This window comes from Lissotriton vulgaris, chromosome 5 (genome assembly GCF_964263255.1).
Source record: "Lissotriton vulgaris chromosome 5, aLisVul1.2, whole genome shotgun sequence".
Classification (NCBI taxonomy): domain Eukaryota; kingdom Metazoa; phylum Chordata; class Amphibia; order Caudata; family Salamandridae; genus Lissotriton; species Lissotriton vulgaris.
In genome coordinates this window covers 431,091,345-431,107,127 of record NC_141693.1, presented here as the reverse complement: position 1 = coordinate 431,107,127, position 15,783 = coordinate 431,091,345, and the positions used below count along the sequence as shown (strand labels likewise).

At 46.4% G+C, this 15,783-nt stretch overlaps 1 protein-coding gene across 2 annotated transcripts in view; it reads right to left on the bottom strand.

Moving 5' to 3' along the window:
• Positions 1-15,783, bottom strand: part of ERLIN1 (ER lipid raft associated 1) — a 219,853-nt gene that overhangs the window by 134,028 nt on the left and 70,042 nt on the right. For both annotated transcript variants that reach the window (XM_086921840.1, XM_086921839.1), the window contains 3 exons: positions 9,517-9,640; positions 9,103-9,184; positions 8,739-8,785 (listed from right to left, as the gene is read on the bottom strand). In XM_086921840.1, the coding sequence (XP_086777966.1) occupies positions 8,739-8,785; positions 9,103-9,184; positions 9,517-9,623 (236 nt within the window). In that variant the 5' untranslated portion in view covers positions 9,624-9,640. The remainder of the gene's footprint in view (positions 1-8,738; positions 8,786-9,102; positions 9,185-9,516; positions 9,641-15,783) is intronic.

Genomic DNA, 15,783 nt, shown 5'->3' with positions numbered 1-15,783 from the left:
ATGCTTACTGGGTAAGTAGCATAATTCGTTCTAACATGCGTGATATAGATACGCATGCTTTGCATAGACTAAATAGCAGTATTCTCCCAAAGCAGTGGCTAACCCGTAGATGTTGCAGCTGTTTGAAAAAGGGTTTTTAGCATTGCTTGGCCCACATTGGCTAGCTGAAGTGCTAACACATCCACACAGTAATGTTTCGTAAATGTGTTTGATATGAATTATGTTGCGGCTTCACAAATGTCAGCGATAGGGATGCTACCAGATTGCAGTGAGCAGAGTCCAGGAAGTGGTAAGGAGACAGACTGGTGCTGTCTCTTCCCCCAAAAAAAAGTTGTTAAAAACGATTTTCCCATTCTGTGATTACTGTCTTTGCCTGTGGTTGTTACAGTTTAAAATAGTAGTTTTAACCTGCCTGTGATTGCAAATTTTATCACCTGTTTTTGTGTTTTAAACTTGTGGTTTTCCCTGTCCATGATTGCTTCCACTTAACGTGTTGAGTTGTGGGATTTGCAGTCACAAGCCAGTGAAACCAGCCCCCCCCCCCCCGGCAGCAAGGATATTCTACATCAGAGGGTGCTTCTGTGAGCTGTTTAAACTGTGTTTACTAGGTGCTGTGCACTTTGTTTTTTGGCCAGGAGAGGGAGAGGCGTTTTATTCAAACAGAATTGTTAGATTTCAAGTTAGTGAGGCCTTTACCTGTCTCCTAGGAGATTCTGAACAGGAGAAGCAGCTTCCAACTCCCTGGCCAGCAAACCGTGTCTGAGGTCGCCAGGACCTTATATGGTCTGCTAGTGGCTGGTACATGTGTACAGTGATTGGTGGTTGTATCTGGTGTTTCTATTGTTTTAGGGTTAGTGTCCTCATTGGTTGGGTATTTGAGGGTTCTGATTGGTTTCTGGGTCTGTGATTCAATCAATGTAGGGTTGGGACTAGGGCTAGGGTTAGGAATTTCTATGGGAAGTAGGGACTAGAGCTTCCTATGTTATTGGTTGTTGGGGGTAGGGTGGGACTAGGGCTAGGGTTAGACTTTAAATTGGAAGCAGCGATTAGGGCTTCTGGTGTGATTGGTTGCTGGACTAGTTGTGGGACTAAGAGTAGGGTTAGGCTTTCTATTTGAAGTAGGGACTAGGGCTTCCTGTACCATTGGTTGCTTGGACTTGGGTTGGGACTACTGGTAGGAAAAGGGCCTCTATTGGACGTAGAGATCAGGGTTTTTGAACTGATTGGGTGCTTGGACTAGGGCTAAGATTAGCTGTAAGGTCCTGGTCTCCTATTGGTTCTAGATTTTACGGCTAGTGTTGTGATTGGATAGTGTTAGGGCTAGGGTTCCCATTGGCTGAAGGGGTCACCTAAATACTCGGGCTATAAAAGGCCAGGGATAGGGCGTCTCAGCCCGGGTTCGAGTCTAAGGGCGGTGAGGACAAGGGCTGCTGCCTGTTTGAGCCTGTGAAGGGCAGAGAGGACAAGGGCTGCAGCCCGTTTGAGCCTGTTCGAGACTGACCCTGGCCAGGGCCAGAAATGCTGCCCATTTTCCCATTTAGCAATACCCAACCCACACCATCCACAATCTTAAGGTACATATGAATCTATATATTTATCACTTTCTTCTAATTTAGCATTTTCAAAGCACTACCCTATTTCTCAGCCTATACATCTACCAATATATCCTCTACATCCACTCATTTATCTCAAACCCCCATACCACTACTATGACCCCCAAAATAACCGTTTCTTGACTCTCAACTACTCTACCCCTACTTGTATCATCTGACACCTCTTTCTACTATACCTATCCCCCAAAACAAACCTTTCTAAACTCTTCCCTCTGACTCCTCCCCTCCAAAACTCTTTTACTCATCCAAAAGACTCCTCCTACTGCTAAGACCTAAAAACAAAACCACAAACATTCCTTCACTCTTTTATCCCTCCACTAGCCTTTTCAATCAAAATTAACAGACAAACATGTTCACTTCTCAAATTCCATATTCAACTATACTAATTCAACACTAATCCTTTATTATGGGTTCCAGACTGGCGTGCTTCAACACCATCAGGTTAACAAGTGCTATATGAATGCAAACCTTTCTTCCTCTTGTATCCCTCCACTATCCTTCTCACTCCAAATAACTGACTAATATCCACCACTGAGATTACTTTCATATTACACCATACTAATTCACCACTAATCCTTTATGGGCTTCCGGAGTGGCGTGCTTCAACACCCCATCAGGGGTAACAAGCACTATATAAATAAAAACCTTTTTCCCTCCTCTATTCTTCTGCTATCATTCTAAATCCAAATAACGGACTAACCTATCCACCAGTTAAAAAGTTACCTGCATGTTTTACTATACTAATTCAACACTAATCCTTTATGAGTCCCGGAGTAGCATGCTACTCATCAAAAAAGCGCTTAGACGCCTCGTCAGGGGTAGTAAGCGCTATATAAATGCAATTACAATACAATACCTACAAATGTCATAGATGCTCCTAGTTTAAGAGTGGAATGCGCTCTAGGAGGTATAGATAAAGTTTGTTTAGCTTTAGTGTAGAAGATTTGAATGCACTTAACAATCCATCTTGAAATACCAGATTTAGAAATGAGATTGCCTTTGTGAGGTGTAGCAAATGCAACAAATAGTTGTTTTGGTTTGCAAAAATCTTTTGGTCTTTCAATGTAGTACAATAGCGCTCTTCTGACATCAAGAGTACGAAGAGCTCATTCTGCTACTGAATCAGGTTGAGGAAAGAACACAGGCAACTCAACTGATTGGTTGATATGGAAAGCAGAAACCACTTTTGGAAGGAACTTTGGGTTGGTGCAAAGAACTGCACTGGGTCTATGAAGTTGAAAGACGAGTTCTTCTAAGGTTAAAGCTTATAGCTCACCAATTCTCCTTAATGAAGTGATTGCAATGAGGAAGGAGACTTTCCATGAAAGAAACTGTAATGGACAGTTGTGTAATGGCTCAAATGTTGGACCAATGAGCCATGTAAGCACAATGTTAAGAATCCAAACTGGTTCTGAAGGTACCCTGGGTGGTATTATTCTCCTAAGGCCCTCCATAAAGGCTTACTGAACCTTGAACAGAGATAGAGGTCTGTTTTGCAAATTTGCAGCTATTGCTGCAAGATGCTAACAAATGGAAGTGTAGGCTAAACCAGCACGATGTAAAAGCAGAAAGTAACTGATATTTTGAGTAGATGCATTTAGAGGATCAATATTGTTATCAGTACAATACATAACAAATTGTTTCCATTTAGCTGCATAGCATGCTCTGGTAGTAGGCTTTCTTGCTTCTTTAAGAATGGTCATGCATTCAGGTAGCAAGTTAAGATATCCAAACTCTAGAACTTCAGGAGCCAAATCGCTAGATTGAGCTCCTTGGGATTTGGATGTCTGACTTCTCCATAGTTCTGCGTGAGAGGATTGGAATGGAGATGTAGCTTTTGATGTGGAACTACTAACATTTCTAAAAGTGTTGTGAACCACGTTGACGAGCCCAAGTGGGAGCTACTAGAATCAGTATGAGGGATGTTTTCCTAAGCTTCCGAACCAGAAATGGAAGGAGAGGGAGAGGCGGAAAAGAGTAGGAAAATACCCCTGACCAATTCATCCATAGAGCATTGCCTTTGGATAGAGGTTGTGGGAACCTGGGTGCAAAGTTTGGGCGTTTTGAATTGTTCACTGTGACAACAGATCAATTTGCGGAAACTCCCATTGTTGAAAGTATGGAAGGAGAACCTGGGGATGAAGTTCCCACTCTTGAATTTGTTGCCGCCTTCTGCTTTGGAGCAATATTTACTACCCCTCCCCCTGGCTCTGGCATTCCTATGCCGAACAACTTCTACTCCCAGAAAGGCTCATGTATCACCTCTTCAAAGCAGACAGGGTAATTGGCTTATCTCTGACCAATCAAGGTGGAGCATTACAGGCCTGAAGTTTGGCTTACAGACCAGAAAGTCTTATAATGTCTTGTCTGTGCATTTTAGAATAAAATTCAGCAATACCATATTGTTGGATTTATTATTACCATTCAACTGAGTCCTATAATCCTAGCTTTATGGCTTTCTTTCTCCAGTTATTAACCAATAACCTCTTCCAATGTTAACCTACGGGCTGGGGATCTGCAATAGAAAAATGAACTGGGCAATTTCTCCAATACCAGGGCCTACAAAACAGATTTGATAAAAACCCTGCTTATAACTAAAGGACCCTCCCCACCCCTGGAACACATAGGAAAGACTTTAGGGGTTCAGAATATTTCAAAATATTGCAGATCTTCATTTCACAAGGCTCCTAGCACAAACGTCAATTTTGGGAGGCACTTTACAATGTGGACAGTGAAATGTGCAAGTTCACTAACTCTAAGGCATATGAAAATCCTTTTTAGAAGGATTCTATACTAGGGATTTAAAGGTAGTTTCAATCCCCCTGCCCTATTATATACTAGGGACTTATAGGGTAGGTCATGCCAATCACAGGGGTTCCCTAACCCATAGTGTAACCTAGTGCATGTAGGTGTGTTCACTGTATTTTAAGTGTGTCTTCAGCATAGCACTGGCCCAGAGCCTGGTTAGGTAGAGCCCAGGGTCAGTCAGAGTCAGTTACCACCAGTACCAATAAGCAAAAAGTTAAAGGGTGCCCAGGGCACAGGACGACTTTGCAATACTCCCTGACCCCTTCCTGTGGCTGCATGAACTTTGGCAGGCAGACTTAAATGAACTAGAGGACGAGGAATGGCAGGAATTACTATCCTCCCCCAGAAAGGTAGCCATTTCATCATGACTAAAACTTGTCCAACTCAAAATATTAGACAAGCCATACTTCTCTTGTTGTGCCTTATTAAAAATGTGGAAGGAAAGAGAATAATTCATGTAATAAACACCGCACACAGGAAGGCACGTGCTACCATATACTATGAGATTTCCTAGTCATCAAGCAGTATTGGGAATCTATTAGGACCCAACTCCAACGGGTATGTGGCAAGGAGCTCTCACTGACGCCCAGATTGTGCCTGCTAAATATATGGGACCAGACTGATATGAATAGCAAAGAACAACTCTGGGCCACCCTTTGGGTGATGATTGCGAAGAGAAACATCACCCAAAAACGGGAAGCGTGCCAGTCACCAACGTTACGTACGTGGGAAAGGGATATGTACTGGTCTATGGTGGCGGAAAAGGTAGTCTACGAGGTAAGAGGTTGTCCCAATTAGTGGAACAAAATATGGGGTAAGTTGAATGAGCATAGGGGTAATATCTGTGTTTCACCAATTTTCCAGCGAGGCTGTGGAAGAGATGGTAAGTTTGCATGTGAGGAAAGTGACGATGGGATGTAATGTGATACTCGCTACTTTGAATACAATCAGATTGTGCAACTGTACCTTCTATACTGCTGTAAACCTAATGTAGTGATTTGTCATGACTATAAACTCCTGAAATGTTTAAATAAAAAAACATGTCTTTTTTTTCTATTTGTCAAATAGGTATACCTATTAGAGGAAATAGATATTCTTGACACTTTCTACAGCCATCTCTATGAAAGTATATTCCTGCAAGGACACCATTTCAGGCCAAAGCTTTGCTCAGCAACAAACATGCTTTTGCGTTTAAACCAGTGGCGACTGTAAAACAATTACCACAAATAAATAACTGCAGTGCATCATAAAAAAAACAACTACCAATGATTTTGCTCTCCCTCGGTCTAGGTTTGTTTATTATGATTGTATTCATATAACAGGTGGACTGGGAGAATAGCTCTTGTTGTTTCAAACTTGCAGAAAGGGACGAAGAAAAGAGACATGGTCGGAAAGCCAGTAAGTCAGTCAGTCAAAAAGCTTTATTATCGGTTAAAAACATAAAAGCACATACATAGACAATACAGATAAAAACAAGTCATTAAGGAACAATAAAATGCATTCATAGAACGGCCTATAGATGTAAAAATGCTTAAAAAATACAGTCATACAAACATAGCAAAGGCCTGTGCAATTCAAGATAGAGCAATTGATGGATAGTCCATAAGCAGATTATTTATGAGGTACTTTCTGTGTTGCAATGTTCGAACTAGCAAGTGAGAGGCAACTTGGCATTTTTAATTTTCGTGCCTCTAGTGCACCACATAGAGAGTAGAAATCTAGCAGTCGCAAACACAATCAAAGGGGCATTGTCATATTTTAAGATTCTAAATACCTCCCTATTATCCCTGAGGCCCCTGGTCTTGCAGAGTTGGATGATCCATTTGGCTCTTGCCTTAGAGTACGAGGGGCAGAAGAGCAGAATGTGCAGATGTGTCTCTTCGCTACCCTCGCACCCTGGGCAGGAACTCGATGTATGAGTAGCATTTGTCCACTAGTTTGTCACGGCCATCAGTGGCAGTGATCCATGTCTGAACTGGACGTAAAGTTTCTTGGCCAGTAGAGGCTGGATATCGTCCAGAAATTTCTCAAAATGTGGTATAACCTTGATATCCAAAAAGGTATTAGTCAGCCTACCCAAAGAGGGATTCGCTAGTGTAAGTTCTGTTCGATAACGCTTCAAAGCAAGGCTCAACGACCTCTTGGTAATCAAGGCTAACCTTTCCTCATGAGTGGGCCAAACGTCTCCCCTACCAAGTGCATGACAAAGCTGTTTAATGTACTTTAACCAGGGGATTTTTCCCACCCCCCTTCTGGACAAAAGGTCCCCTAGGTCCTCCCTGTAGCTTGAAAGCTCCGGCGTGGACCAGAGTCGCCTCCAGTACAGAAGGGGACAGTTTGAGGTGATCTTCTGTATAGGAGCCAGGCCTAGATCAAGCCGTAATGGAGTCAGGGGGGGCGCTCTGGGGGAGTCTCAAAAGGCGCCTGATAAAACTGTTCTCGGTAAAGGATAGGGAAGTGGCGGAGACATGCACCCAGAGTTCTGCATCATAGAGCGCTCCACCCCTTGCCTGGGTTCTGTAAATTTCCACTGGCGGTCCCAATAATTTGAAAGAGCTCTCATTTTAAACCTTTAGGATACCACCAGAAGATTGGGCCAACTTCAGGTTTGCCTTAGCCATATGGGACCCCCAGTCCATTCTATCATTTAGTGTTACCCCCAAGTAGTCAAAGGTAGATACTCGTTCCAACACCGAGCCATCCAAATGGGGGTGCAAACCATAAACTTAGTTTTGGAGAGGTTAATCTTCAAGTTCCTCGATCTACAGAAGGAGCAGAACGCCTCCAGTGTTCGCTGGATACCCATGGGAGAGTTTGATAACAAGAGGGTATCATAAGCGAACATCAGGGCTGGTATTTTACGACCTGCTAAGCTGGGTAAATCTAGATCCCTCGCTCCCATTAGATGTTCAATCAGCCCGTTGAGGACGAGGGAGAAGAGCGTGGGAGCCTGCAGGCACCCCTGCCTCACTCCCTTTTCCACTGGGAACGGTTCCGAAAGCTCCCCATTCCTCCCGTACCTTACCCATGCGTAGGTGCTTTGGTGCAAATGTTTAAAAAGGTGACACAAATAAACCGGGACACCCATCTCTAGTAATATTGCCCAGAGCTTGTCCCTTTGGACAAGGTCGAATGCGGATCAAAGATCCACAAAGATCAAATACAAGCTACCTGCCCCCAAGAGTACAGTCTTCCAGTAGACCAATTGTAATCTAAACAATTGGTCGTTGGTAGAGACCTTCGCTCGAAAGCCCGCTTGGAGGGAGGTTAAGATGTGATGTTCATCCATCCAGCTCTGCAACCTCGATAGTAAAAGGCGGGCAAATAGTTTCTGGAGGTCAACGATAAGGCTGATGCGGCGGTAGTTTGCCGGGTCGAGAGGAAAAGCCTTTTTGTGGATGGGGATGATTTCTGCACCCAACCAGGTTTGGGGGATCTCCATGCCCTGCAAAATGGCATTGAAATAAAGCCAGATATAGGGAGCCCATACCTTCTGTTCACTCAGGTATAGATCTTCAGGGATCCTATCTAGCCCCAGAGCTTTCCCAGGTGTCAAACTTTTAAGGGCCGCCTGAATTTCAAGCAAGGTTCAGGGTGGGCAATCTAGACCCATTGAATCCAGAGGGACTTGTTCTCATAAACTCAGAGAGAGCTAGATCTACTGGGGATGCCAAGTCAGTGAGGCGGTAGAGGGGCTTAAAATGGGCTAGCCAAACCTCTTCACTTAAATTAGGAATGAAGGCAGGCGACCCCTCGGCTGATCCTGATCTAAGGCACATGGTGGGCAATCTAGATCCATTGAATCCAGAGGGACTTGTTCAAATATACTCTTGGAGAGAGCTAGATCTACTGGGGATGCTAAGTCAGTGAGGCAGTAGAGGGGCTTAAAATGGGCTAGCCAAACCTCTTCACTTAAGTTAGGAATTAAGGCAGGCGACCCCTCTGCTGATCCTGATCTAACTAGATTCCAAAAGGCCCTAAAGCCATGACCATCCAGAGCAACTTTTATACCTTCCCACCTTAGAGCCTCCCACTCCGACCTAGCCTCCATAATCATTCTTTTATAGATTTGGTCGGAAAGCATACACAGCTTCAGTGACCAACAGAACAGCAGCCACTTTGCATATGTCCTGAGAACCAATAAAACAGCAACACCCTGCAGCAACTACAGCAAGCCCTGAGGAGCAAAGGGCCTGAAAATTGACTGAGCCAGCGCTACTAAACACCGCCTAGGAACAAGCAGAACAATTAAAGAGAAAAACTTAGAGGAACACAAAAAAATAAAACAAACAAATGGAAATCCCGAGCACAACATACCTTGTGCCACATGGAACGTTTTTCACTTCATCTGTTTGCAGAGTTGTCTGTAATAGGCAAACAGAACATTTGTATCTTTCGTAAATGAAAACTAAACACATATGGCTGTAGGAGTCCTGGAATACATATAAAATTAAACCAAACTCTTGGTACAGTTACGAATTTGCATTTTAGAATGTTAAACAATTATACGTCAAACATCCTTCAAAAAGACTAAAACGTGACAATTCTTTTTCTCTGTCTTCACAGACTAATTTGATGCCAGCTTATACAAAGACATCTTTAGACATTATAAGCAATAAATCATCTAAGTTTCAATGGCCATTAAAATGGGTTTTTCTGAGCTAGGTCTGCCCCAACTGACCTGCACGGAGCGATAAGAGGTTATGAACGGTAGCATGATGTGATAGCCTGGACCGGAAGGGCTGGTCAGCAGAGCACCACCCCTGTGAAATGGAAAAATACATGTTTTCAACACTAAAACATCCTGGTTTGCTAAGAGGTGTATGATCATGGCAGAAAACAGCTAGTTTTTGGGCTCAAGAAAAAAGTGCAAGGAAGACTAGTTAAAAAAAGCTCAGGTTCACATATGATATAATCATAACTAGAGAAAAGCCAACAGCTTAGAAACTGCTTGAAAGTATATAACTATATATATTTAAGGTGGTTCGCAATGCAGACCATGAGCAACAAGGAAGGCGTCGGCACAAGAAATTTAAAACAGTTTTTTCTTTGTTGCCCCAGAATTTGAGTTAATGTACACAAAAGTGTCACATACCTATAGTAGACCCCGAGATGTCCCTCTTCTATTTTGTGTATAGACGAATGGAGAAACAACGCCATAGTACCGATCACCACAGCCAGGACTGCTCCGACCTGCGTCATGTTCACTCTCGAGGGGGCTGAAAAAAACAGAATCAAGAATTAGTTCAAAATCATATACAACTCTTTCAACATACACACCTCTTCACTTAAGTCACAAATGGTAATAACCAGATTGATCTCACAGCACAATGACCCAACAACCTCTACATATGTTCACCATAGTTATGCACATGGCATAAATGGCTCCAAAAGTTGTTAAATGTCCCTTTACATTTCAAATACATTTTTGAAAGGTACTTAAAAAACAGCTTAACAGGCCACAGAAAAGGGACACCTCACTCCCTAACATCATCTGATCAATCCACAAAGGTGCTTTTACCAACCTTCAGAAGTCATCCTCAGGTCTTTTATCAAATGTGCATCATCTGACCCAAAGTTATTCATTAAGAAATAAAGGCCAGTTGCCAATCTCCCTGTGATTCCAGAATAAAGGAAATCGTCCAAACTATTAATTTGCGATATCAGACACCACTTGCAAATTCAGACTGTAGCCATCTCCTAAACACCATTCAAATAGGTAGTATGTGGAACACAACCTACTCTGCAGTTCCTTCTGGATGATTTCAAGGGATCTTTGTAGAAAGCTGCCTCTTTATGAGATATATCAAGAACCTGATATATGGTGTAAAGAGTCTAGGGGTTCCCTTATAAGTGGACAGGGGCTTGGTATGCAACCCTAACGTGCCCTATTAGGGGGTAGTGTGGTTGAGCAGCCTTAGGCTTAACACAGAGGAGTGCAAGACATGCAATTGCACCCAATGATCAATAAAATACACACAACAATCAATAAATTACACGACTCAAGGAGGAGATCCATACCGATTTATAAAAATAGCATGCATCTTAATATACATTTTTAAATCAAAATTATTTTCACTTTAAAAAGTGGAAATCTGCAATGTTATCCTATGGAAGGAAGTACAAGTTCTGTAAACAGGTATAGTATGGCGACTTACAAGACCAGTCTCCAGAAGTTAAGGTGAGATGTGGGCAAGCAAGGCAGCACCAACAGAACACCAGCAGCGGCATGTGGAAGACAGAGTGCAAGGTGCAAAACAGCATCAAGAGCCCAAAAAGTTTATTTGGGGATAGGTCACAGGGAAAGAGTCTTCAAGCTCTGGCTGGAAGGCCAGTAGGAGTGAACCAATAGGAGGGGTTCAAGGATTGTGATGCTCGGGGACCAAAGAACACCTCCACAGCCGGGGGGGGGGGGGGGGGGGTGGGGGGGTGGGGCTGGGGGGGGGACAGATGCAGAGATCTCTTTAGGCATCATTTAAAAATATATATTTTCACAGGGAGCGGTCACGGTTGAAGGGGTCTGCGTACAGAGGCTGCAGACAACATTGGAGAGTCCATGAGGGGTGAAACCACAATAGACTCAAACTCGGGAGGACTGGGGGACCTTGTTGACACCAGTGGTCCACTTCAACTAGGGCCAGAGGAGACAGGTGCAACGGTGGCTTCAGGTATCTGGTTTTGGCAGGCCGGGAGGCCTTAGAGTCTTTGCTTTTGGAGTTCCTGCAGGAAACAGTATCCCTGTTCTTCAGGAGGTCTTATTCTTTATCGAATGTAGGCAATCCTCACAAGGTTCTGGAGTCAACAGCTGCAGGAAATGTCGACTTTGGTGCAGTTTTCAACAAGGTAAAAAAAAGACAAGCCAGCAGAGTTGCTACCAGGTCAGCTGCTACTTCTCTCCACTCTGCTTTGTTTTACTCTCTCATTAGGTCATCTGTATCGGCTTCTGCTGTGCCAGGGACTCTCCTAAATACAAAATTTAGGGGTGTTAAGGAAGTGTTGGGTAGCAGCCAATTGGCTACTTACCCTTGGTGTCACTACGTCCCCTGTATGAACTTTCCTGTGGGAAGTGGGTATAACCCTGTCCCATAATTCCCAAGTATGCAATCACAAAGATTACTACTTCAGAAGAATCCTGTCCACCTCGTAGTAGCCCACCTTAGGGTGGTACTAGCATGGAGGTGGCACGCCTACCGGACTAGCTAATTTTCCCACCTGTCGAGGTTCCAAGGTAGTCCTGGAAAATGGGTCAGCTTCCTCTCCTGAGACTGGGAGCTAGATTCTCACTTTAAAAGTGGCAGTCATTTGAGGCTTGCCGGCCAAAGAAGGCTAATCAGCAGGCCATCCTGTGGGAGGGGTAGTTACACTCTTCCCGGACTGGCTTTTTTCCTGAGTCTCATAAGAGCAAAAGCCTCTTACTCAAGGAGGTCAGCACAGCGTCTTACGAGGCCGGCTGGCAGAAAACAGTCAGCAAGGCCAACAGAGGCTGTTAGGTTTTCCGGGGGTACCTCTCAGGTGCCCTCTGGGTGCATGTATTGGTAAATCTAACAGACAATAATGTAGGTTTATCAAAACGAGATGTTTGATACCAAAAATCCCTATGTTCAGTAAAGCCATCATTTAGCTGGGGAACTCGTTTTCACCAGTGCTCGGCACATGTTTAAAAATGGCTTCCCTGTCCACTAAGACTGGCTAGTGTCATCCTATTAGTGGACTGACCACAGGGATGTGGAATATCTATAGGCCGACGCCCAGGACATATTGTTTGGGGTTAGGAAAACAAGTTTTCATGTGTATTTTGTCCTTGGGACAAGTAGACCCAACCCCCTGCAGCACAAACCCTTTGGCTGCCAGTATGCAGTACCACATAATAGATCAGAAAAGAGCACTGTCTTCAGTTAAGGTAATATTTTTGCCCATATGTTAATGCGGTTTAAACTTATATTTATGGTTCATTAACAGAAAGCCTTTATTATTAGGGTGTGCGCTCTAAGTAAATGCAAGCTCGGACTGCACTACTGACTGGTTCCAGTATAAAAAACGTGTACACACATTTTCAAAGTTCAGAAATAGGCTACAAATAATGCTCCTAGAATGCTCTCCGATTTGAAGCAAATATTTGCAGAAGTTTGAAAGGAAGATAGAGGATTCTTTGGTTTCAGAATAAAATGTTCATTAATAATATCAAAGCAAGGAAAACAAGCATTTGCAATGCAATAGGTCTCGCATTAGGAAAGTTTGAGCTATTGATATTGTAAATGACAAATTTGTTATTTATGTGTTGGTTTTGAAAATAGCGAAATTAATAGCTTTGTCATTCACAATGCTAATAGCTACAACTTTCGCAAATGTGACACCTATAGCATTTTCTTTATTGAAGTGGCCATAAACACAGGTAATATATCCCAAAGTGCTATACCCCTAAATTTCCAGCTGCAAATAATTTAGGTGAAGCTAATAAACCACATTTGGTGTGTTTTTCTTGTATTTTATGGTTTGTAAACCAACTAGTTACATTGATGGGGGGGGGGAGAAATCGCCTTTTACGGTATGTATACAACTGTGTGGGGGGGCGTGGCTTGGGCGCCGATGGCGATGGTCGCCTGAGAGCTCGGCTCCGGGACTGAGCCCGGGATTATCCTGTAAATCGGAGGCTGCGGGGCACCCCAGACCCCGCATTCTGCTGAGCGGACCGACGAAGACCTGCCAGGGCCCCTGGTGGAGCTCGGACGAGGGTTGCTCCGGAGTAAAACCGAAGTTTGCGGAGTTGCGGAGTGCGACCCAACATGGCGCCCGGACTTCTTTGTCCCCCTGGTCGGACCCACTGACTTGGAGGAGCGTCGCGAGCAGCGACTTGCGCCCGACTTTGCCATCCCCGGCTGCTCTGGGCACTGGCTGTCTATTGGATCGAACTTCTCACAACGAGGTTGCACTCGGTTGGGTGACCGGGCGGATGCCCACGTTATAGGGGACCCCGGGAGCGGACGCCCTGTGATCCAGGCGGTGGCCCGACTCACGACTCCGCACCTAGCTACGTCCTCCTGGCCAGTCCACTTCCATGGGAGGCGCGACACTTTGGCGCCACAAATCGTCCGGTGGAGTTGGTGACCCTCACCCCGGGTCTCTAGCGGGCGAGCGGGCCTGCCCGACTCGGCGACGGCTGTCTCCACGCCCTCATCGGTGCCCTCGGACGCCGTGGCGGTGGCGTGAGCCGAGGCGGAGTAGTCTCCACAGGCCCTGGAGAAGGAGGTCTCCCATACTCGGTTTGAGGACCAGTAACCGGGAGGGTCGTGGTCGACATCTGCACCCGGAGACGTCTACTCCGGGACCTTCACGGAGTGCCCCCGGCGACATGGTGAAACCTAGAGGAGCCAAGGGGACTACCCCGACCGCCTCGGACTCGGAAGCTCAGGACAAAGAGGAGCATGGGGACCCAAAGAGTTCTGGTGGCGCGTCGATGCAGCAACAGTTCGACCGCGTCCTGGAGGCGATAGCGACTACGAGATCGGCCCTCCAACAGGACATTGCCCAGGTGGCGACGAGCCTAGGCCTCCTCAGAGCGGACCACGGCAAACTTTCGGACCGGGTCAAGGAAGTGGAGAGCTCGGTGAAAACCTTGGAGCCGGCGCTGCGAACCTTGGCTGCGACGATGAAGGAAGCCCTGTCCCGAATTGCGACCCTGGAGCAGAGGGCGGAGGATGCGGAAGGCCGCAACAGGAGCAACAACATCCGTGTAGTGGGCCTCCCGGAAAAGATCGAGGATGGCGACATGGTGACATACTTGGAGACCTGGCTCCGTGACATGGTGGCCCCGGAGGGGCTATCCTCCTTCTACACTCTGGAGCGTGCCCACAGAGTCCCGGCACGGCCACCGCAACAGGGACGCACCCCGAGGCCGGTGGTGGCGCGATTGTTGCACTTTCGGGACAGGGACTTAATCCTCAATGCCGCCAGACATAATGGTCCATTCAAGGTGGCGAACAATCAGGTGAACATTTTTCCGGATTACACCTACGAGACTCAGCGCAAGCGGTTCTCCTTCCTGGCGGTCAAGCGCGAGCTCAGGAGCGAGGGCATCCAGTACTCGCTCCTCTACCCTGCAAGGCTCCGCATCATTGTCGATGACAAAACTCAGTTCTTCGACACCCCGGAGGATGTCTGTGCCTGGCTCGAGCTTTACAGGACAGGGAAAGATGGCTTCGGCTCCTCGTCCCAACAGGCAGATGAGCCGGAACAGAGACGGCGATCCAGGAGGATCAGGAATCGCCGCGGCCGCACGGGAGGGCCCTCAACTGCAGAGACGTCGTCGGAGCGGAGGGGAGTGTTGGGAGTATTGTCGGAGTTGTCGGGAGCACGGGACGAAGCCATTGTGGAGGAAGAAAACCCGGGTGAAGAGGAGGCACCATCGGACTCGGAGGACTCAGTGACTGATAGTGCCCATACACCGGTGATCACACCGAAATCGGTGGAGGACCTTTTGGATGGACAAGGGTAACGGGGTGTGCTGCCTTATTTTGGGAGGGGGCCCGGCAGGGGGGAGGCGGTCACCGTCCATTGCTGCTGACAAAGAGGGAGGGAGGGGTGGGGTGCCCCTGTTTCTGCCCCGAGAGGTTTTTAGCACGGTTTAGGGCTTGTTATAGTCCTGGTGGCCTGAGCGCCGAGGGCCCACTGCCTCCGCCCAGCCCGCACCTGGCCCTTAAGGCCTTCCTACGGTGGCGACCGTGGGATTAGTAGGGGTTATTGGGTTGATGGAAGGCGAGGTTTGGATGGGATCTAGATGGTGCAGTTTGGGTCCTGTTCTGGGGTGGGTGGGTGAGGGTTTGGTTCGTTCTTGGGTTGTTTGGTTTTGGTTGGGGAAAATGGCCGCCATCAGTGCTGGGAGGAATGATGTCTTTTCTTTGTGGGGACCCGGATGGGGAGACTGTGCGAGAACAATATGGGACAATGGCTGATGTTGCTAACTTGAAATGTGTCACTTGGAACGTAAGGGGGCTTCATACTATGTCCAGGCGCCACAAGGTCCACGCTTATTTAGTGCGTAGGGGAGTGCAAATGGCGCTGCTGCAGGAAACTCATCTGAACAAGGCGGAAGGGGCGGCGCTACAGCGTAGATGGCGGGGGCAGGTCTTTTCCACGTCGTACTCCGCTTATGCCAGAGGGGCGCTAATATGGATCAGGGCAGGGGTCCCCTTTCAAGTCACGAGAACAGTGATAGATCCAGAGGGGCGTTACGTGGCCATCTCGGGCACTCTGGGAGGGAGGGACTTGAACGTTTGCTGTGTGTATGCTCCTAATATGGACCAGACTGCCTTCCTTTCCAGGCTATCGGGCTCGTTGGCCCACTTCTTCTCCGGGCCCCTTCTGC